Source organism: Vipera berus, assembly GCF_964194415.1.
Source record: "Vipera berus genome assembly, chromosome: 8".
In the NCBI taxonomy this organism is placed as follows: Eukaryota; Metazoa; Chordata; class Lepidosauria; order Squamata; family Viperidae; genus Vipera; species Vipera berus.
This window is the reverse complement of record NC_138211.1, coordinates 19,739,887-19,761,395: the sequence shown is the minus strand read 5'-3', so window position 1 is coordinate 19,761,395 and position 21,509 is coordinate 19,739,887. Positions and strand designations below refer to the sequence as shown.

At 43.5% G+C, this 21,509-nt stretch overlaps 1 protein-coding gene across 1 annotated transcript in view; it reads left to right on the top strand.

Moving 5' to 3' along the window:
• LOC308671287 (disintegrin and metalloproteinase domain-containing protein 32-like) overlaps window positions 1–18,356 on the top strand; it is a gene marked incomplete at both ends in the record, with an annotated part of 31,228 nt that extends 12,872 nt beyond the window's left edge. The window contains 12 exons of the mRNA XM_081333393.1: window positions 693–859; window positions 1,396–1,477; window positions 2,289–2,429; window positions 3,496–3,681; window positions 6,283–6,372; window positions 8,307–8,505; window positions 9,165–9,273; window positions 11,543–11,726; window positions 14,008–14,088; window positions 15,361–15,478; window positions 16,813–16,972; window positions 18,290–18,356. Of these exons, the coding sequence (XP_081189519.1) occupies window positions 693–859; window positions 1,396–1,477; window positions 2,289–2,429; window positions 3,496–3,681; window positions 6,283–6,372; window positions 8,307–8,505; window positions 9,165–9,273; window positions 11,543–11,726; window positions 14,008–14,088; window positions 15,361–15,478; window positions 16,813–16,972; window positions 18,290–18,356 (1,584 nt within the window). The remainder of the gene's footprint in view (window positions 1–692; window positions 860–1,395; window positions 1,478–2,288; window positions 2,430–3,495; window positions 3,682–6,282; window positions 6,373–8,306; window positions 8,506–9,164; window positions 9,274–11,542; window positions 11,727–14,007; window positions 14,089–15,360; window positions 15,479–16,812; window positions 16,973–18,289) is intronic.
• Between the last annotated feature and the right edge of the window lie 3,153 nt (window positions 18,357–21,509).

Genomic DNA, 21,509 nt, shown 5'->3' with positions numbered 1-21,509 from the left:
ATGACTGTTTTTCCCACTTACAAATGTTGCAGCATTCCTCATGGTCAAAATTCAGATGTTTGGCAAACGGTTCATATTTATGACAGTTACAGTGTCTCGGGGTCATGTGGATTCACTTAACAACCGTGTCACTAATTTAACAACTGCAGTGATTCACTTAACATCTGTGGCAAGAAAAGTCGCAAAATGGGGCAAAACTCATTTTACAAATGTCTCACTTAGCAACAGAAATTTTGGGCTCAATTGCAGTCGTTAAGTTGAGGACTACCTGTGTAATGGTGTGCATGCAGGACCTATGTAGTGGATAAATAAATTGATCATGTAGTGATTTAACCAGTGGAACAGCTTGTCTCCAGAAGTTGTGAGTGCTCCAACACTGGAAGTTTTTAAAGAAGAGACTGGATAGCCATTTGTCTCAACTAGTATAGGGTCTCCTGCCTGAGCAGGGGGTTGGACTAGACGACCTCCAAGGTCCCTTTCAACTCTGTTATTCTGTTACTCTGATTAACTTAACTCCTGCTGCAGTCTGATTTTATCCCTGATTCTCTTCTTCAATATACAATTGAAACCTTTGCTTATTTGGGAATTGATGCTAAATCCAGTTTAGCTGTGAGAAGATCTGAACCTGTTTTTAATTAACTAATTGTGGAGAATCGGCTTAACAAAAAGAAGTTTTATTCTTTTCTTTTCAGATGTTTGCCGACGTTAACGTAACAGTTGTACTTTCCTCTTTGGAGTTCTGGACAGATGGCAATAAAATCTCGACAGAAGGAGAAGCTGATGAAATTCTACGGAGGTTTTTGCAATGGAAAAATTCATACCTTGTTCTGCGGCCTCACGACCTAGCCTTTCTGTTTGTGTAGGTGGAAAGAATTTCAAGGCTGATCCTGTTTTTTCCCCCCCTTTTAATGTCTTTGATATAAAAGTATTCAGGATCTTTTAAGAAAAAAAAAGTAGTTGCCTGCAAATACATGCAGCAAAGAGCTTGTGAAATGTGCTTTTTGAAAAGAACATGCTTGTCTCTAAATCCAGGTTTACAAGAAGCAATAGCTGCAGCTATAAAACATGATATGGCCAAACCAATCAAGGCCTAGTTCATATTTATTTAATTAACCCCTTCTCTCCCCTTTAATATGAAGGCCTAGTTCAGGGGTAGGCAACCTCGGCTCTTTTATGACTCGTGGACTTCAACTCCCAGAATTCCTGAGCCAGCATAGCTGGCTCAGGAATTCTGGGAGTTGAAGTCCACGAGTCATAAAAGAGCCGAGGTTGCCGACCCCTGGCCTAGTTCATATTTATTTATTTATTTAACCCCTTCTCGCCCCTTTAAGATGAAGACCTAGTTCATGTTTGTTTGTTTGTTTATTTAACCCCTTCTCTCCCCTTATGCTCTAGGTACAGAGAGAAGCCAAATTACGTGGGAGCAGCTTTTACAGGGAAATTATGTCTCCGAAATTTTGATGCAGCAGTAGCTTTGGTACCGTACCCCAGGTTTTTCTGTAGGGTTAAAAATTTGATCTGGGGCTGGTTTGGGTTAAGGCCTCAGTGGTAGATAATAAGAGGTGTCAGATTTAGACACTTGCAAAAAAAACCCCCATAAAACAAGAATTCCCTTAAATGCATCTTTGTACAGGAAGTCCTTGGCTTACGTCCATTCATTCAAGTTATGCCAATGCTGAATACATGGATGTATAACCAATTCTTGAAGTACCAGCCAACGCAAGCACTTCTCAAGTTATTGTGACCATGATCTGGGAGATCCAGTGCCCACTTCGGGATTGCAACATTGCATGAGAATTGAAGAAGCTTCTTGGATGAGAAGCGAAATGTTTTCAAAAAAACAACAACAAGAAGAAAGTCCAGTTGCACCTTTGGGAATCACCAAAGCATAGGATGAATCCGTTGATGAAAAAAAGCAGAAATGGTTCAGGAGAAGAATGGTTTAAATCAGTGGTTCTCAACCTTTTCTTCACCACGGACCCCCTTTAAATATATTTTGTGGCCATGGAGCATGGCCACAGACCCCCAAGACTTAACTCAAGATTTAAATCATAACATTTCCTCAAGCCTTTGTGGACCTTCTGTAACGACATCATTCCCTGCCCCCCCCCGGGGTCCACATATCACAGGTTGAGAACCACTGGTATAATTCAGTATAGAATATGACTTTCAGGTCTACAAAACCAACCTAAAACTGAAGTGGGCTGTCATGGGCACACTTCTATTTTGCTTATATATCTTTGTGAAATACTTTGGTTCCTTAGTTTGGTTTCTCTTCTTTCTTCTAGTATGAGAAGTCAATAACTTTGGAGACTTTTTCAGTCATTCTGGCTCAGCTGTTGGGTTTCAGCGTGGGGATGGAGTATGAAGATGGCAAAGACTGCAAGTGCCCTGGACACATCTGTATAATGCACACAAATGCAGTGCAAGTATTGCTATTATTCATTTCTGTCATTCACAGCTGGAACAGAGCCCTGTGGTGGATATTGTGCAAGGGGCTTCACTGGGCTATGTGTATGTTGAGACTCGATCACAAGCTGTCCAGCTGCCCAGTTCAGATGCTTGACCATTAAGGTGGAGGCTGATGGACATGCATTTAGCAATGTCTTCAGTAATCCAAAATGAGAAACTCACCCTTTTTATGGATTCTTCTAAGGCACGGGTAGGCAACCTTGGCTCTTTTATGACTCGTGGACTTCAACTCCCAGAATTCCTGAGCCAGCTCTCTGCTGGCTGAGGAATTCTGGGAGTTGAAGTCCACGAGTCATAAAAGAGCCAAGGTTGCCTAAGCTGGAAAGTGCTCATAATTGTTCCTATGGGCTCAAATTAGTAGAATATATTTTGCAGTAGGGCCAGTGTTGTCACCATCCATAGAAATTCATTTACAGGTATTCCTTGACTTACAACAGTTCATCTAGTCACCAAAGTTACAACCATTTTTCACACTTTATGACCATTGCAGCATCCCCAGGGTCACGTGATCAGATGCTTGGCAACTGACTCATATTTATGCGGGTTGCAGCGTCCCAGGGTCATGTGATTCCCCTTTGCGACCTTTTGACAAGCAAAGTCAAGGGCATGCCCGAATCTATTAACGTCCTCACGATTCCCTTATGAACCTCAGTGATTCACTTAACAACTGTGGCAATAAAGGTCATAAAATGGGGCAAAATTCACTTAACGACTGTCTGGCTTGGCAGCAGAAATCTGGGGGTCAATTGTCATAGGTTGAGGACTGCCCTTACCTCGACGTGAAATCTTTGTTATGTTCCCATTGGTGGTTCTCCTCCTCTGCGCATCTGATGATAAAGAAACAGCAATGGGCCTCAATGGAAGGGAAGTACGTGCTCTTAAGTTTTCTTCCGTGCACAAACGTTTATGACATGATGTATAGTTAACAACACATATATATTGGAAAGAGAGATGGCTAGATGCTAATGTCATACATATTCTTTTGCCTTTGTTTCCCCCCCCCCCCGCAGTAATTTCAATGGAATTAAAAAATTCAGCAGCTGCAGCATTGTAGACTTCCAAAATTTCATTAAGTTCAAAAGCGCCTCTTGCCTTTCTAATCGGCCAAATTTGAAATTGTACTCTCAGAAGAAATTGTCCAAAGGGAAGCCGGCTTGTGGGAATGGTATTTTGGAACCTGGAGAGAAATGTGATTGTGGCAGTGTTGAGGTGGGTATTTGAGAACCCTTTCCAGATGTGTTGATTTAAATATGTATGCTGTCCTCTACCAGGGGCTCCTGATGTTTGTGGGAAGGGAGCATAAAATCATTAAGGTAGGGTAATTCTCACCTAGGTAGAGGTGCTTTGAAAAATCACCATTAAATTTGCGTTCATCCCCTAACTTCTTCCTTCATGCCTCTCTGCCTGGGAATTTTAAAATTTATTAGCTACAAATCCCTTAAAATGAAATATGTATTTAGATTAAAAACAGATAAAGATCAACCCTGAAGTTACCTGAATGTTGGAGCTAAGATAACAAGATTCAGCTTAAGTCTTAAAACATACAGATGTGAAGACTAATATAATAAAGTAAAGGTTCCCCGCACATGCGTGCTAGTCGTTTCTGACTCTAGGGGCCGGTGCTCATCTCCGTTTCAAAGCCGAAGAGCCAGCGCTTGTCCGAGGACGTCTCCGTGGTCATGTGGCCGGCATGACTAGACGCCAAACGCGCACGGACCGCTGTTACCTTCCCACCGTAGTGGTCCCTATTTTTCTACTTGCCTTTTTACGTGCTTTCGAACTGCTAGGTTGGCAGAAGCTGGGACGAGTAACAGGTGCTCGCTCTGTTACGTGGCACTCGGGATTCGACCCGCCAAACTGCCGACGACCTGATCGACAAGCTCAGCGTCCTAACCCACTGAGCCACTGTGTCCCTTTTTACTAATATAATAACCACTCTTTAAAGCTGTTGGTAAGAATCAGCAGCAGTTCCAAAAGCTTGGAAACCGTAGAAGATCAGCACTGGAGTCCTTTTGTAGCAGTGATTGCATTGCCCAGCACAACTGCACTTTAACATACATGCAATCATTCAATGCAATGGGATATCTGCTGCCTTCCCAATGTGCACAGGTCAATTTCCTAAGTTTATTTACAAAGAAAATTCTTTTTCTTAAGCTTTGTCCATTTTCCTCCAGCCTTGTCCATTTTCCATTTCTTCTCTTTGGACTCACCTTTGAATATTTTTCACTCACATGAATTGAACCCACAGTGATGAATAGAAGATGTAAAAGTATTGCCCAGAATTGCAGCTGGTTTTCGTGCTTGCTCACCTTGCAACAATAATTGGACCTACCTGTTTGCAAAAGAGCTGTCTTTTCTAAGAGTTCTTCCCTGCTTTCTCATCTCTCCATTTCTTCTCTTGTTCACTTCTTTCCTCCTCCTCCTCCTCCTCCTCCTCCTCCTCCTCCTCCTCCTCCTCCTCCTCCTCCTCCTCCTCCTCCGCTCTTCTTTTACTATGAAAACTTGGAAATTAAATCTGCAGCATTCTGCAGCTTTCTTCTTTATCAAAGAGTGAAATGCCTTAGTGCATGGATATTTTGATTACCTAAAGAATGGTCATAAAATCAACATGTATGTCTGTGCGTTGGGAGGATTTTGAAAAAAAAATTATGGGAGTGAAATATGGAAGTGTGTCAGGCTTAGGAGTGAACTTGATGTCAGAAGAATGGGTAAAAGTGCTCACCCAATTTGGTTCTTTGCAGTATTTTGAACTGAATGTAGCTCCTTGTGTGTCTAATCATAAAAAAGGAAAGGTAAAAGATCCTCCGCACATGCCTGCTAGTCGTTTCCGACTCTAGGGGCCGGTGCTCATCTCCGTTTCAAAGCTGAAGAGCCAGCGCTTGTCCAAGGACGTCTCCGTGGTCATGTGGCCGGCATGACTAGACGCCAAAGGTGCACGGAACGCTGTTACCTTCCCACCGTAGTGGTCCCTATTTTTTTACTTGCATTTTTACGTGCTTTCGAACTGCTAGATTGGCAGAAGCTGGGACGAGTAACAGGCGCTCACTCTGTTACGCGGCACTCGGGATTCGACCCGCCAGACTGCCGACCTTCTGATCGACAAGCTCAGCGTCCTAACCCACTGAGCCACCGCATCCCTTTGTGTCTAATCATACTTGGCCAAAATAAAGTACTCAGCTCAAAACGTTGCCAAGAACCAACGTCGGCGAACACTTTTTCCCATCCTTGTGAGGTTTGTGGTGTGATCACAACACAGAACAGTTTTTCTGCTTAATGAAACCGCTCTGGGATGCTGGCCTAATCAAAAGCTGTACAGTTTCCTTCCTGCTTCTCTTTTGCCGGAAACTGGAGATGTTTTTATTTCAGTGGATTTTCCTACCGCTGCAAATAGCAGGGGCAGCTTGTGGAACTTAATTCTGATATAACACTACATTAAAGTTTTCATTTATTCCTGAACTTCAGAAAAGAGTTTTCAAAAGCTTTGGGCTCATGTATTGAAATGCACCAGGAATAAACTGATTTTATGGAAATGCATGTTGTTTTTAAATATTATGGCTGAAATATTAGCTCGTTCTCTACCATGTGGGAGACCTTATCTTGCCTGTCTCAATTTATCCAGGCTGCAGAAAGATTGTATTGAAAGGAACATTTAATTTTTACTAAGGGTCTCCAGAGATACGAAGGATGAGACATTAAATGTGTTTATGTTGGAATCAACATCTAATCCAGTTTTTTTTTGGAACCCACTATTCCTTAACCCTACGAGCATTGCACAGTTCACTACAAGTGGTGTCTTGATTTTGTTTTCAGCATTGTAAAAGGAGTAAATGTTGTACTAGCAGTTGTACATTTCAGCGGGGAGCCTTGTGCAGTAATGAATTATGCTGTGAAAATTGCAAGGTAAGGCATCGTAAGATATGAAATGTGGGAGATGGGAAGCTGTGGGGTTTAGGCCTGATAGAACTGTTGGGTGAATATCAAGCAGCTGCTTTCCAATCTTGAGGACTAGGGGAGAATGGCCAAATAACCAGAGATTTAAAAATGTAGGAATAAGAGGGCAGGAAATATATGACGTCCTTAAACATCATCTGGAAATTTAAGCTGTAAGAAATGTAGCTTCGTGTATGTTTATAAATCAGGTATTATAGGAGATGACCCGGCAGAGCTTGACAGAAGGGTCAAACGTGTCACCATTTTGGAATCGCTACGCTTCCACAAGAGATCTAAGTCCCGCCCACCTTGAATTCTGTTGACTCTTCTCTAGTGCCAATTTGGTTTGACCATTATTAGTTCAGATTCTTGGAGAGGTTTCGCATGCAATAAAATGTTCCATTCATTCGAACCGCCTGGATTCCTGATTTCCTGAGCTTGACAGGCAGGTGATTTCCACATGCTGACACTGTTACTAAAGCTACATTCGATTCCAGTTTGGTTCTGAAGACCCTTTAAGGTGTCAGCTAGTATCAAACCCATCTGACTGGGAACCTGGAATCTTAAAGACAATTATTCTGAATAGGATTAGCCTGTCTGGAACACGTAGGCAGAGAGCGCCTGTGAAGACTCTCCAGATACTGTGTTTTCAGCAAGGAGAAAATGGGCAATTTATGAGGGCTCTCCTCCAAGGGCACATCTTGCCCCAGGATGCAAGAGTTAACTTCTTGCTTTGATGGTGTAAAGGCTTGTTAATTATTGAAGGACTTTGGGGACCACACCGAGTGTGGCATTATAAATACATATTGATGGAAACTATGACTGTAATGCTGCCACATTACTCTTACTACTATAATATTGTGTTATTTCGTTGGCCTTTGCCATGCATGTAATTGGATGGTATGCTTAGAGTAACCTGCAGGAAAAAAGCTATAAAGCCTCATCAAACAAATCAAAATATTCCTAAGGCTCAATTTCTGTTGTTCTGCAGTAGATGGCTTTTCCACACACATATAGCTTCTTTGTCTGCAATAAAACAACTTACTTAGCTATGACATGTCAATGGGTCTCTGCTCGAAGCAAGTTTCTGAATACAGGCCATTCCTGACTTGCAGCTGTTTGTTTAGTGACCATTCAAAGTTACAACGGCACTGGGAAAAGTGACTTATGACCGTTTTTCACACTTTCGACCATCGCAGCCTCCCGCCACGGTCACGTGATCGAAATCCAGACACTTGGCAACTGACTCATATTTATGACCGTTGCAGTGTCCCAGGATCACGTGATCCCCTTTTGCAACCTCTTGACATGCGATGCCAATGGGGAATCCAGATTCACTTAACAGCCGTGTTACTAACTTAAAAAGTACAGTGCTTCACTTAACCAGCCGTGGCAGGAGAGGTCGTAAAATGGGGCCAACTTCACCTAACAACTGTCTCGCTTAGCAATAGAGCTTTTGGTCTCAATTGTGGTTGTAAATTGGGGACTAACCTGTACTCCACTCAATATTTGTTTCAGGGGTGAAGGTCTTAGCCAGGGGTCTTCAAACTTGGCAACTTTAAGACTTGTGGACTTCAACTCCCAACATTCCTCAGGAATTCTGGGAGTTGAAGTCCACAAGTCTTAAAGTTGCCAAGTTTGAAGACCCCTGGTCTTAGCTGATGCAGCGTGATACTAAGTGGGTAAGACCATCTGACTCACGATGACAAGGCCCATGTTTTTTGGCTTGTGACTTGATTTTTTGCTTTGGTTTTTAAGGCTTCTTCCCTTTAGACCACAGTACACCACTCACCACTCCCATGTCATAATATGTGAGAACCCAGTGGCACCCTAGTCATCAGCTGGACGCTTCGTAATGTAACAAGTATTCCTTGTCCATTTTGTTCTTTTATCTCCTTGCCTAGTTTAAGCCAAGAAACACAGTATGTAGACAAGCATTAGACAAGCATTGTGACTTTCCTGAGTACTGCAATGGGAGTTCGGCTAGTTGCCCGGCCAATGTTTACGTTCAAAATGGCGTCAGTTGTGCCTCTAACACCGGCTTCTGTTATGGTGGATCCTGTCAGTCAGCTGACTTGCATTGCCAGGAGTTCTTTGGATCACGTATGTTGAAACAACTAATTTTGATTCTTTTCTGTCCCTTTAATGCAGACATGTCAAACACAAGGCCTTGGGGCCGGATCTGGCCCACGAAGTGGTTTCATGTGGCCCGCGAAGCCATCCTGGAAACAGTGAGGAAATGGCCCCCACTGCCTTGGCCCTGGCCCAGAGACCCTCCTTCTGCCAGAGACCCTCAGATCTGTCCCACTCCTGCCCAGGCCCCCATAGGCACCCTTGATGCAAACGATGTATAGCTAGCCATGCTCACCCAGTAGGCCATATGCACTCTAGCCATGCCCATCCAGTAGGCCATGCCCACTCTGGCCATACCCACCCGGCCCCCTGAGAGCAACCGCACTGCTGATGCGGCCCTCAATGAAATTGAGTTTGACACTCCTGCTTTAATGCAAGGAAGAGTTTTCCTGACCATCAACCCCCACTGCCTTTCCCCTGGGATCGCTTTTTGTCTGCAGAAAAATGATTCTTCGCCCTTTTTATCACAAGCTTTGTCCCAATGCTAACACACACTCTCCTGCCAATATGTCCCCACCCATAACAGCTTATTTGATAGGAGTGAATGCGAAATGATTGAAATAAAAACGAAGAAAACCAAATGGTCATATCCTTATATGTTATTTTTGCTCTTCTAACCAAATGTCTAGGGTCAAGAAACGCTCCACAAGTGTGTTACGAAGCAGTGAACACCCAGGCTGATAGATTTGGGCACTGCGGCTTTGATCTCAAAAGGAAATTTAAGGCTTGCTCTTTTCGGTATGCGATTAGGCAACAAAGAATAAATTGAAATGTTTTGTTTTGGGGAGAGGTGCTATTGGAAGGGAATGAGATTTGATCCCTGGCCTGAGTCTTAAATAAGGTAAAGGTTCCCCTGCACATGCATGCTAGTTGTTCCAACTCTAGGGGCCAGTGCTCATCTCCATTTCAAAGCTGAAGAGCCAGCGCTTGTCCAAGGACATCTCCATGGTCATATAACCAGCATGACTAGACGCCAAAGGCGCACGGAACGCTGTTACCTTCCCACTGTAGTGATCCCTATTTTTCTACTTTCATTTTTACGTGCTTTCGAACTGCTAGGTTGGCAGAAGCTGGGACGAGTAACAGGCGCTCACTCTGCTACATGGCACTCGCGATTCGACCTGCCAAACTGCCGACCTGATCAAGTTCAGCGTCCTAACCCACTGAGCCACCGTGTCCCTGAGTTTTAGATAGATAACCTTTTATTGTCGTTTTTTCCCCCGTGGGCACAATGGCAGACATTAAAAATGAAATTTAGTTGCTTCCTCTCAAAGTGTACACATACATAAGACATTTAAAACATACTATATGCAACATATGTATAGACCTACACCTTTACATATAAGTAACATATAAAATATTTTTTGGACTACTAGATTATAGAACATAGAATAACAGAGTTGGAAGGGATCTTGGAGGTCTTCTAGTCCAGAGGTCCCCAACCTTTTGGGCACCAGGGAGTGGTTCCGTGGAGAGAGGTTTTTCCGCGGACTGGAGAGAGCGTGGTTTTGTGTGCTGCTTGCATCCCGCGGATGGGGCTTTGCTTGTTTGTGGGGACCAGTTGCTGGCATGCCGTGGCCTGGTACCGGTTCAGGGACCCGGGGTTGGGGACCCCTCTTCTAGTAGTATAAACCCCTGCTCCAGCAGGAGATCCCATACCATTTAAGACGAATGGCCATCCAGTCTCTTTAAAAGCCTCCAGTGACGGAGTACTCACTGATGAATTATATCATAAATTAATTAATTATAATGGATTGTGTTGGATAAGTCAATATTATTGTATTATATTGTATTGCAAATTATATATGTCATATGTTATGTATTATATGTTGTATGTTATGTTATATCTTACTATGTTATGTATGCTATGATGTTACATATGTTATATGTTATAGTGTATGTTACATTGTTTGTTATTGGATGTTATATGCTATTATATATTATATGTTGTTATATGTTATGTTATTATGTATTCTACTTTATTTATTATTTTATAGACAATAATTTTTATTTCCAGTATCTATAATAACTGTAGTCGATTGTGCTGGATAAGCGAATGATTCTTTCTGAAGCTGCAGTTGTGTAGAAACAGAAGGGAGCAGTGTTAACTGTACAGAATAAAGCTAGAGAGAATTGTTGAGTTGCCGTAGGTCAGACGACCCTCAGTCAAGAGAGCTGCAACTCTCACCTCCAACACCCACCTTTGCCACCAAGGCTATCAGGAAACCTTTTATATATCCATTTCGTTGGAAAGGTGGAAGGGAAAAAAATTAGGAATGAAAGTCTTGAATATAGACCCACATAAATAGGCCTTGGTTTCAATGGACTGGAGTACACAAATCTCTGTAGGTGGGACTTCATTCTTCTCTGCAGTAACAAAACAAGGAAATACAGTTTTTGAGTCTTCTGCTAAGTATGCCCGGGCCTGTATAAAGGATTAAATTGGGAGAGGCCAACTTAGTTCAAAGCCAGGCCTAGAATGAACAGAGGTATTTGCTATAAATGGTGGGGATGGGGGAAAAAAAGGACCAAACCTGCCTTGTTATGTGACAAGTCAAAGCCTGCCTTTTATACATGTGCCTTGACTTTGGACACAAATGCGTAAATTGTGGGGTTTTCATTGTGGTGTTACAATGCATGTCTTGGTTGAGGATGTTTGGGCTAGGAAATCAACAGCAGAACAGTGCTGGTCTGGCGGATTGGAGAGATTTTAATGCACACTGTATGATTTCTCTTCTCTTCTCTTCTCTTCTCTTCTCTTCTCTTCTCTTCTCTTCTCTTCTCTTCTCTCTTCTCCCTTCCTCCCCTCTGCTCCCATTCCCTCCCTTCCCCTTCCCTTTCCCCTTCCCCTTCCTCTCCTCTCCTCTCCTCTCCTCTCCTCTCCTCTCCTCTCCTCTCCTCTCCTCTCCTCTCCTCTCCTCTCCTCTCCTCTCCACTCCACTCCACTCCACTCCACTCCACTCCACTCTGTACTCTCTCCATCTTCACCTCACCTCAATTTTTACAGGGATATCAGATGTGGAAAGTTAATTTGCACATATCCCTACGATGCTCCTTTTACTAAACTTAATGTTCCCATCTTGTATATACCGGTGAAGAATGTTGTCTGTGTGTCACTGGACTTTAAAAATCCAGGAGGTACACCCGACCCTATGATGGTGAAAGAAGGTACAAAATGTGGACTTGGTAAGGTAAGAAAAACAACCTGGAACAGTGATGCTCTAAGTAATACTAATTCTGTAGTAGGCAATATAACATTTTGGTAGTGGAAACATCTGGAGAAAGGCAGACGATCAATATAAATCAATAATATTTATTAATAATAACGAATAATCTTTTCTGGCATGATACTGCTAACGTCATCAAACAACAACATCAGCCTATCCCAGGTACCTGTGAAAGACTCAGTCGGTGAATGAAATTGCTAGCTCCAGTCTAAACATCTGGTTGTGTGACCAGTCATCAACATGACAATATTTTGAATTATTGTCAACAACAGCAGCAATAATACCACCTTTCATAGGATCTAGAATTTCAGACTTTGGTCTTCTACCAAGGGTTGGTCTGAATTCCTCAAATGGGTGCCTCTGAGCTTACGTGAGTTATAAATCTATCCAGTAAAGTATCAGTACCATAACAGAGGGTTAGGAGATAGAGATTCTTTAGAACATACAATAATAGAGTTGGAAGGGACCTTGGAGGTTTTCTAGTCCAGGGGGTCTTCAATCCCTGGTCCGTGGACCAGCACCGGGCCACGGCATGCCAGCAACCGGGCCGTGCAAACAAGCAAAGCCCCATCCACGGGATCCAGGCAGCATACGAAACCATGCCCTCTGTGGTCCATGGAAAAATCTCCACAGAATCGGTCCCTGGTGCCCAAAAGGTTGGGGGGCCTCTGTTCTAGTCCAACCCTTTGCTCAAGTAGGAGACCCTATTCCGAATGGCTGTCAGTCTCTTCTTGAAAGCCTCCAATGATGGAGCACCCATAACTTCTGGAGGCAAGCCATTCCAGTGATGAATTGTTCTCACTGTCAGGAAATTTCTCCTTGGTTCCAGGTTAGATCTTTTCCTCCCAGTTACTTCTCATCCTGCCCACAGATGCTTTGGAGAATAGGTCACCTTTTTTCTGGGATGGTACCTTAAGTACTGGAAGACAACTATCATGTAACCCCTGATCTTGTCATTAGACAGGGGTAGGCAACCTTGCTCTTTTATGACTCTTGGGCTTCAACTCCCAGAATTCCTGAGCCAGCCATGCTGAGGGGAAAGGGAGAGGTTTCCAAGCTGAGCCATGCTGGCTCAGGAATTCTGGGAGTTGAAGTCCACGAGGCATAAAAGAGCCAGGATTGCCTACCCCTGGCCTATACCATTTCAGACCAAAGAACCATTCTGGCTGAGGAATTTTGGGAGTTGAAGTCCACAAGTCATGAAGGGGTTATAGTTCCCCCATGCTGGCTCAGGAATTCTGGGAGTTGAAGTCTACAAGTCATAAAAGAGCTAAGGTTGCCTAACCCTGGACTAGATACACCGAGGTCCCTCAGTTATTCACTACATGATTTAACCTTCAAATCCTTCATCATATTTGTTGCTCTTCTGCACTCTTTCCAGGGTCCCAACATATTTTTTTGTATCTACTGGCCGTGAAAAGTTGGGTTGACATGAAGGGACAGCCTGAGAAGGAAAAAGTGTTATAGGACATGCAGTCCTCAACATACGACCTCAATTGAGCCCAAAATTTATGTTGCTAAGCAAGACATTTTTTAAAACTGAATTTTGCCCCCTTTTACGACCTTTCTTGCCACAGGTGTTAAATGAACCACTGCAGTTGTTACGTTAGTAACACAATTGTAAAGTGAATTTGGTTCCCCCATTGACTTTGCTCGTCAGACGGTCGCAAAAGGGGATCACGTGACCCCGGAACACTATAACCGTCATAAATATGAATCATCTGAATTTTGATCACGTGACCATGGGGATGCTGCAGTGGTCTTAAGTGTCCAAAACTGTCATAAGCAGGGCTTTTTTTGTCATAGAACGCCCAGAACGGAGTTCCGGCACCTTTTTTGGATGGAACCTTGTAGGGTAGGCAAGGTGGGTTGTATGACATGTGTGAGTTCCGGCACCTTTTTCTTTTACAAAAAAAGCACTGGTCATAAGTCACTTTTTCCAGTGCTGTTGTGTCTTCAAATGGTCACTAAACAAACTGTTGTAAGTCGAGGACTACCTGTTTTAAAGTCCACGCTAAGCCATGGATGTTCTCATGGTGAGTTTCGGTCAAGTCACCATCTCTCAGCTGTACCTCACAGCGTTACAGTGGAGAAAAATGAGAGCCGGGAAGGTTTTATACAACTTGTTAAGCTCCTAGACAGGACAAGCAGGGGGTCAATCTTAACAAGCCAATAAATGAAGCCTTTTGGGGAAAAAAAGCATTTCTTGTTTTAAAACCAGGAAAAAAAATATTGTTTCTTGTAGATTTGCCTCAGACAAAAATGCGAAAGCTATGACGTTCTGAGTTATGATTGTGATTCTGCGAAAAAATGCTCAGGACATGGGGTAAGTAAAAAAAAAAGATTTCCCATGAAAGTTAAAAAAAAAAGGAATTTCTTTCTTGGGCCAAAAGAGGAGAGAAAGCACCTTGATCATGATAAAGTCAGTTTGGAATTGGAAACCAAGTTGGTCTAAGTGCAGTGTTTCTCAACCTTGGCCGCTTGAAGATGTGTGGACTTCAACTCCCAGAATTCTTTGCTGGCTGGGAAATTCTGGGAGTTGAAATCCGCACCATCTCCAAGCGGCCATGGTTGAGAAACACTGGTCTAGTTGTTAAGACACCAGGCTGGAAAATTGGAGGGTGTGAGTTCAAGTCCCGCCTTAGTCATGAAAGTTGGCTAAGTGATTTGGAACCAGTCACTTTTTTCTCGGCCTAACCCACCTCGCAAGGTTGTTGTTGTGGACAAAATGGGAGGAGAAAGTGTGCGTTAGCCCCCTTGAGCTATTTGTAAAATGATAAAGGCGGGGTGCAAATAAATGAAGAAAAAGGGAATTGCAATGCTCATTAAAAACGGATAGTGCTTTGATTGTCCAGTTGCAGTTGCGACCTTGGTTTCTTTTGACCCCACCACCTCTACGAATACCTGCAGGTGGGGCACCCAGTGCTTTAAATGGATGCGCTACGCCCATGTTCCCCAGACAGTTGTCCTCAAGCTGTAGACATAGCTCAGTATGCAAGGTGGCTTTTTTGCAGGACAAAGTCCTTAGCTGGGCTACGGCACAATCTATAAGTAACGGATTTGATTAAAGTCAAAATTCCATCTGTGAATAGAGAGAATGATATTACGCCCAGGTAATGTTTATTAATTTGTTTATTAAGTTTATAGGCTGCCCATCTTGTGCTTCGAGTCGGCTTACAATGTAATCCTCGCTCTGCCGTCATTAGTCTTGCTCTCTGGTTAATCAACTGAGTATTTTTGTATCTACTTGTATGTTTGCATTGCTTTTATACTTTTGATATGGTCAAATCGCTAATTCAGTAAAACTCTCCTCTCCTCTGTCCCTTTCTCTCCTCTCCTCTCCTGCCCTGCCGGGCCCTGCTCTGCCCTCCTCTCCTTCTGCCCTCTTTCCCTTCTCCCTCTCCTCTTTCTATCCCCTTTCCCCCCCTCCTCTCCTCTCCTCCTCTCCCCTTTGCCTTCCTTCCTCCTTTCCCTTCCATACGTTCTGTTCTGTTCCGTTCCCATTCCAATTCCGTTGATAACTTTTCCACTTGTCAAAAGCATCCTACCCAACTGCAAGACTGAAATCCATTCAGATTTTCTCTTACTGGTTTTTCAGGTATGTAACAACAAAAGGAATTGCCACTGCGACCCAGGCTGGGCTCCTCCAGACTGCAGGATCAAAGCAAGTCCTATGGGAGGAAGTATTGACAGCGGGCTTCGCTATCTGGATTTAGGTCAGTCAGTTGTATCTTATCGGGACATTCTCCAGTCAGACCAATCAATTCAGCCATTTGATTGATCTGAGACCTCCTCTCTCTCTCTCTCTCTCTCTCTCTCTCTCTCTCTCTCTCTCTGTGTGTGTGTGTGTGTGTGTGTGTGTGTTTCCCTCTCTCTCTCTCTCTCTGTGTTTCTCTCTCTCTCTCTCTCTCTCTCTGTGTTTCTCTCTCTCTCTCTGTGTGTGTGTGTGTGTGTGTGTGTGTTTCCCTCTCTCTCTCTCTCTGTGTGTGTGTGTTTCTCTCTGTGTGTGTGTGTGTTTCTTTCTCTCTGTGTGTGTTTTTCTGTGTGTTTCTCTGTGTGTGTTTCTCTGTGTGTTTCTCTCTCTGTGTGTGTTTCTCTCTGTGTTTCTCTGTGTTTATCTGTGTGTGTGTGTTTCTCTCTCTGTGTTTCTCTCTCTGTGTGTGTGTTTCTCTGTGTGTGTGTTTCTCTCTGTGTGTGTGTTTGTGTGTGTGTGTGTTTCTCTCTCTCTCTCTCTCTCATAACAACAATAATAGTAATAATAAAAAACAACTTTATTATCAATTCAAACAGCGTGAACGGCTTTTAATGGTCTCTCCAACAGTTCCAAAACAGCTAAAAACTTGCCACGCCAGCAAAGATTGTCGGTTGTATGTTAGCTTAGTCCCACCACGCTGCTCAAACACATTAAAACCTTCCCGGTCACGTGGCCTGTATCCCTTGTATCCCTCCAAAAATGTTTCACCTTTGAGAGCCAATGCAGCCGCAGCCGATCCAGGTGCCGCCATCTTAACATGAATAGATCACATGAATCCAGGACACTGCAACCGTCATAAATAGGAGTCAGTTGCCAAACATCTGGGTGTAAGTCACGTGACCATGTGGATGCTTCAACTGTGTTGAAAAGAAATCACTTTTTTCCGGTGCCATTGTAACTTTGAATGGTCACTAAATGAACTGATGTAAATTGAGGACCACCTGTACAACTCACATTCCCACGTTCCATTCTTTCTGTAGGCATCCCCCCTCCCCAGCCATGATGAGAGGACATGGGTGACAAACGCCTGATGATGTCGTAATGCAAAACCTACCCCCTTGTACTTGAATCATGGCATTGGATGCCTTACCTAAGTTAGGAGTTTGTGGTGAGACCTCAAAATGCCCCCTTCTCCACTTGCCCTCGACAGACACCTGCAATGATCTCGCCAGACACTCTGCCTACTTCTTATCTGGATTTGGTTACATTTCCCTGCATTGGCATGGCTGCCCAGCCTTCACAGCTGGAGAACCCATCCAGGTTTACAGATTTGTGTGAACTCTTGTTTCTGTCTAGATGTTGCGAAAAAGGCCAGGGAAGACAGTATGCGGACATGGATCCTGCTAAGCATTTTCCTTTTCCTGCCCATTATTATCGGAAGCAGCCTTTTGGCTGTCAAATGGAAACGTATCAAAAAATCTTGCTTGGAAGATGATGAACTGGACGATGATTCCGCGTAAGTTTGCTTTGAACGGGGTGGACTCGCAGCCTTCTCAAAGCGGAGACGGGAGGTTTGCAACCAAGTAATGTAGTACCGGTGGCAGAGGCATCTGCTAGGAGGGTCAAAAGAGTCAAGATGGCAGCCACAATGCACATAAAAAGGGTGGCTTTGCTTGGCGCAGCTTTTCCCAATATCACGCAATTTATATATTACATTTACAGGTATTTCTTTTCTTCTAAATCTCCATTGCGACGTTAAGAAAATTACCCATTTTGAGCAATTGCATTTTAGGTTGTATAATAGCTTCAGGTGCATTGAAATCATGTCCTGCTCTTTCTTTAGCTGAATGGAACTGCGTAACAAATCTGGCATACATGTGTTTTTAATTATCAGATTTTTTTGGCTAATATTTCTACCGATTTGGGCTAAAACCCAAATAATGATGAAGTAGAATAACCAGAAATGGCATCTTAGCAGCCAGACTGATGTTTAGAATTACAGAATAATGTTTCTGAGGATATATTCAGCCCAAGAATTGATTTTTAGCCCCAGAACTGAACTTGCAGTTTTTTCATCCACAGACGTCCTTCTATTCCCTTCCCTGCATTCTATGTGGCCCAATCTAATGTAGACCTTTTAATATTTACTACCAAATTGGTGTAGTGGTTAAGGCATCATGCTAGAAACCAGGAGACTGTGAGTTCCAGTTCCACTTTAGGCATAAAGCCACCTGGGTGATCTTAGGCCAGTCGTTCTCTTTCAGCCCTAAGAAGGAGGCAACACCAAATTCTTCCTTAAAAATCTTGCTAGGAAAACTGCAGGGACTTGTCCAGGCTGTTACTGAGCATCAGACATGATTGAATAGGGAAAAAAACCCTCATTTTTTTGAAAATTGAAAGTTAAAAGTCTCTGTTAATCAACTGTATTATGACCCATTGACTGACCTTCTTTTTCTCCCAACACCTGAATTGACTATAGGAAGAAACTGTGAGTTCAAGTTCCGCCTTAGCCATGAAAAACCGGGTGGGTGACTTTTAGCCAGTCACTCTCTTTCTCAGCCCAACCCACCTCACAGGGTTGTTGTTGTGGGGAAAATAGAGGAGGAAGATGCGTTGGATATATTTGCTGCCTTGAGTTGTTTGTAAAAATAGCAATAATAAAGGGATAAATATATGAAGTCATAAAAATAACCTTGATTGCTTAGACAACTCTAAGCAAAACATGACAACGCAATAAACATATTTTCAAAACAAAATCAGAAAAATCATCGTTTTAAACTATACCAACGGTGTAAAACTCTCTTAAATCATCTTAACTATTGTTGCTTTCTAGGTCTTATTCTAGGTCAGAAGAGAGTAGCACATTGGAAAAAAACAACTTCAACTCCCAGAATTCCTGAGCCAGCCATGCTGAGGGGAAAGGGAGAGGTTTCCAAGCTGAGCCATGCTGGCTCAGGAATTCTGGGAGTTGAAGTCCACGAGGCATAAAAGAGCCAAGATTTCCTACCCCTGGCCTATACCATTTCAGACCAAAGAACCATTCTGGCTGAGGAATTCTGGGAGTTGAAGTCCACAAGTCATGAAGGGGCCATAGTTCCCCCATGCTGGCTCAGGAATTCTGGGTGTTGAAGTCCACGAGTCATAAAAGAGCCAAGGTTGCCTACCCCTGGCCTATACCATTTCAGACCAAAGAACCATTCTGGCTGAGGAATTCTGGGAGTTGAAGTCCACAAGTCATGAAGGGGCCATAGTTCCCCCATGCTGGCTCAGGAATTCTGGGAGTTGGAAGTCCACGAGTCATAAAAGAGCCAAGGTTGCCTGCCCCTGGACTAGATACACCGAGTTCCCTCAGTTCTTCACTACACAATTTAACCTTCAAATCCTTCATCATATTTGTTGCTCTTCTGCACTCTTTCCAGGGTCCCAACATATTTTTTTGTATATCTACTGGCCATGAAAAGTTGTGTTGACATGAAGGGAAAATAATTAATAAAAATAATAAATTAATAAAAAAATAAAAAAATAAAGGGATAAATACGTGAAGTCATAAAAATAACCTTGGTTGCTTAGACAACTCTAAGCAAAACATGACAATGCAATAAATGTATTTTCAAAACAAAATCGGAAAAACCATTGTTTTGAATGATACCAACCGTGTAAAACTCTCTTGAATCATCTTCACTACTGTGTCTTTCTAGGTCTTATTCTAGGTCAGAAGAGAGTAGCACATCAGAAAAAACAAGGTAAGCCTCTAGAACAGGGGTGTGAAACTCAATTTCATTGAGGGCCACATCAGCATTGCGGTTGCCCTCAGGGGGCCAGGTGGGTGTGGCCAGTGTGGGCGTGGCCTACTGGGTGGGCGTGGCTAGAGTGCGTATGGCCTACTGGGTGGGCATGGCCAGCTCTACCTCGTTCGCATTAAGGGTGCCTATGGAGGCCTGGGCAGGAGTGGGACAGATCTGAGGGTCTCTGGCAGGAGGAGGGTCTCTGGGCCAGGGCCAAGGCAGTGGGGGCTGTTCCCTCACTGTTTCCAGGATGGCTTCGCGGGCCGCATGAAACCACTTCGCGGGCCGGATCTGGCCCCCGGGCCTTGTGTTTGACATGTCTGCCCTAGAAAGTGGATCGGGGCAACCTCCTAAAATCTAGAACCACATTTTTGCCTTCGGCAAAGGTGAGTTTGTTTCGCAAGAGCAGCAGCTGCTGTAGGCAAAGCCTCGTTCTGTTCCATTTTAATTCCAAGTAGAAATGAAGGGGGCTGCCAAATCCAGATGCTTGGATGGCAAATGTTCCTGGACCTTCTCCATCCCCTCCGATAGAATTGCTACCTAAGGTGGGGGTGGGGGGCTTTTATTTATCAGCCTGAGAAAAGGACGTGTGTTTTTTCCCCCCTTCTCCTTATTTTCAAGACAACCAAGCAAACAGTTGTTGGATGGGTAATTCTCGTAATATTCTTTATCTAAGACTTATCTCTCCCTTTAAATTTCAGCTAAACTAGACCTGATGTGAGCGGAGGAAAATTACACAGCTGGAAGAAAAGAGAAAGCAAGATCACTGCACATTTATGTCTATGTCATCTAATAAATCACTGTTTAAAGCACAAATATATTGACTTTCTAGGTTCCAGGTTCAGTACGGACGTGGGTCACACACCTCAATTATTTTTGGGGTCTCAACTTTTTAACCAACTGTAAAAGGCCACACAGTACCAAGAGTCTGCAAGCATATTGCATGCGGTTTTTTTTTTGCAGTTAAGAGTTGTCCTTTTGCTATCTCCCAACTAAGTGTCCCGTGTGCCTCGCAATCCTTCTTTTGCATCAGTAAAGAAACCTGAAAATACAGGTAGCTCTTGACTTACAGCGCTTCATTTAGTGACCATTGAAAAGTAAAAAAAGTGACTTATGCCTCTTTTCAACAGTTACGACAGTTGAAGCATCCCCACGGTCACGTGATCAAAATTCAGACGCTTGGCAACTGGTTCATAATTATGACGGTCGCAGTGACCCGGGGTCAGGTGATCCCCTCTTGCGGCCTTCTGAGAAGCAAAGTCAATGGGGAATCCAGATTCACTTAACAACCTGGTTACTAACTGAACAATTCCAAGTGATTCACTTAACAAGTGTGGCAAGGAAGATTGCAAAGTGGGGTAAAACTCACTTAACAAATTTCTCACTTAGCATAAATTTTGGGCTTGGTGGTCATAAGTTGAGGACTTTTTTTTTTAATCCCATTTATATCCCGCCCTTCTCTGAAGAATCAGGGCGGCTTACAATCTAAGAAGCACAAATCAATGTGCTTAGCAGTAGCCTTCATTCTATGTATATGCCTGCTTATTAGGGCTTTCACCCCCCCCAGCGGCATTATTACAAAGTCAGCTTATTGCCCCCAACAATCTGGGTCCTCATTTTACCTACCTTGGAAGGATGGAAGGCTGAGTCAACCTTGAGCCTGGTGGGACTCGAACCTGCAGTAATTGCAGGCAGCTGGTGTTACTTAAGGAGGCATTAGCCCACTGCTCCACCAAGGCTCTTAGGCCGTTGTAATGTTGAATGGTCACTAAATGAACTTTTGTAAGTCGAGGACTACCTGTATGGCTGTGGGTGGGAATGGCAATGATATGTTGTCAATAATTTCCAAATGTGCTCCCAAATCCCCCAAAACCTCAGGACCAGCATTACCTTCATCCACTCAAAGGCGCTTTTTCAAAAGGCAACTGGACCGTTTTTTTCTGAAGAGGAAGAGGAGGAGGAAGAACAAGGAGGAGGTGGAAGAGGAAGAGGAGTAGAAGTAGTTTTGCTTTTCATCTATGCAATTTGGTCGGTTCTGGCTGATGAAGCTGCTTGGATGTGAAGTGATATGTCTGGTTCTTCATCTAGGAAAGAACAGTGTTGTCTTTTGAAAAAGCGCCTTCGAGACAACTATGAGCTGGATGACTGAGAATCTCCCCAGACCTTATCTTGGGAGCCGTGGTGCACAGTTGGAATGCAGCATTGCAGGCAAACTGCCCACTGCCAGCAGTTCGATCCTGACCGGCTCAAGGTTGACTCAGCCTTCCA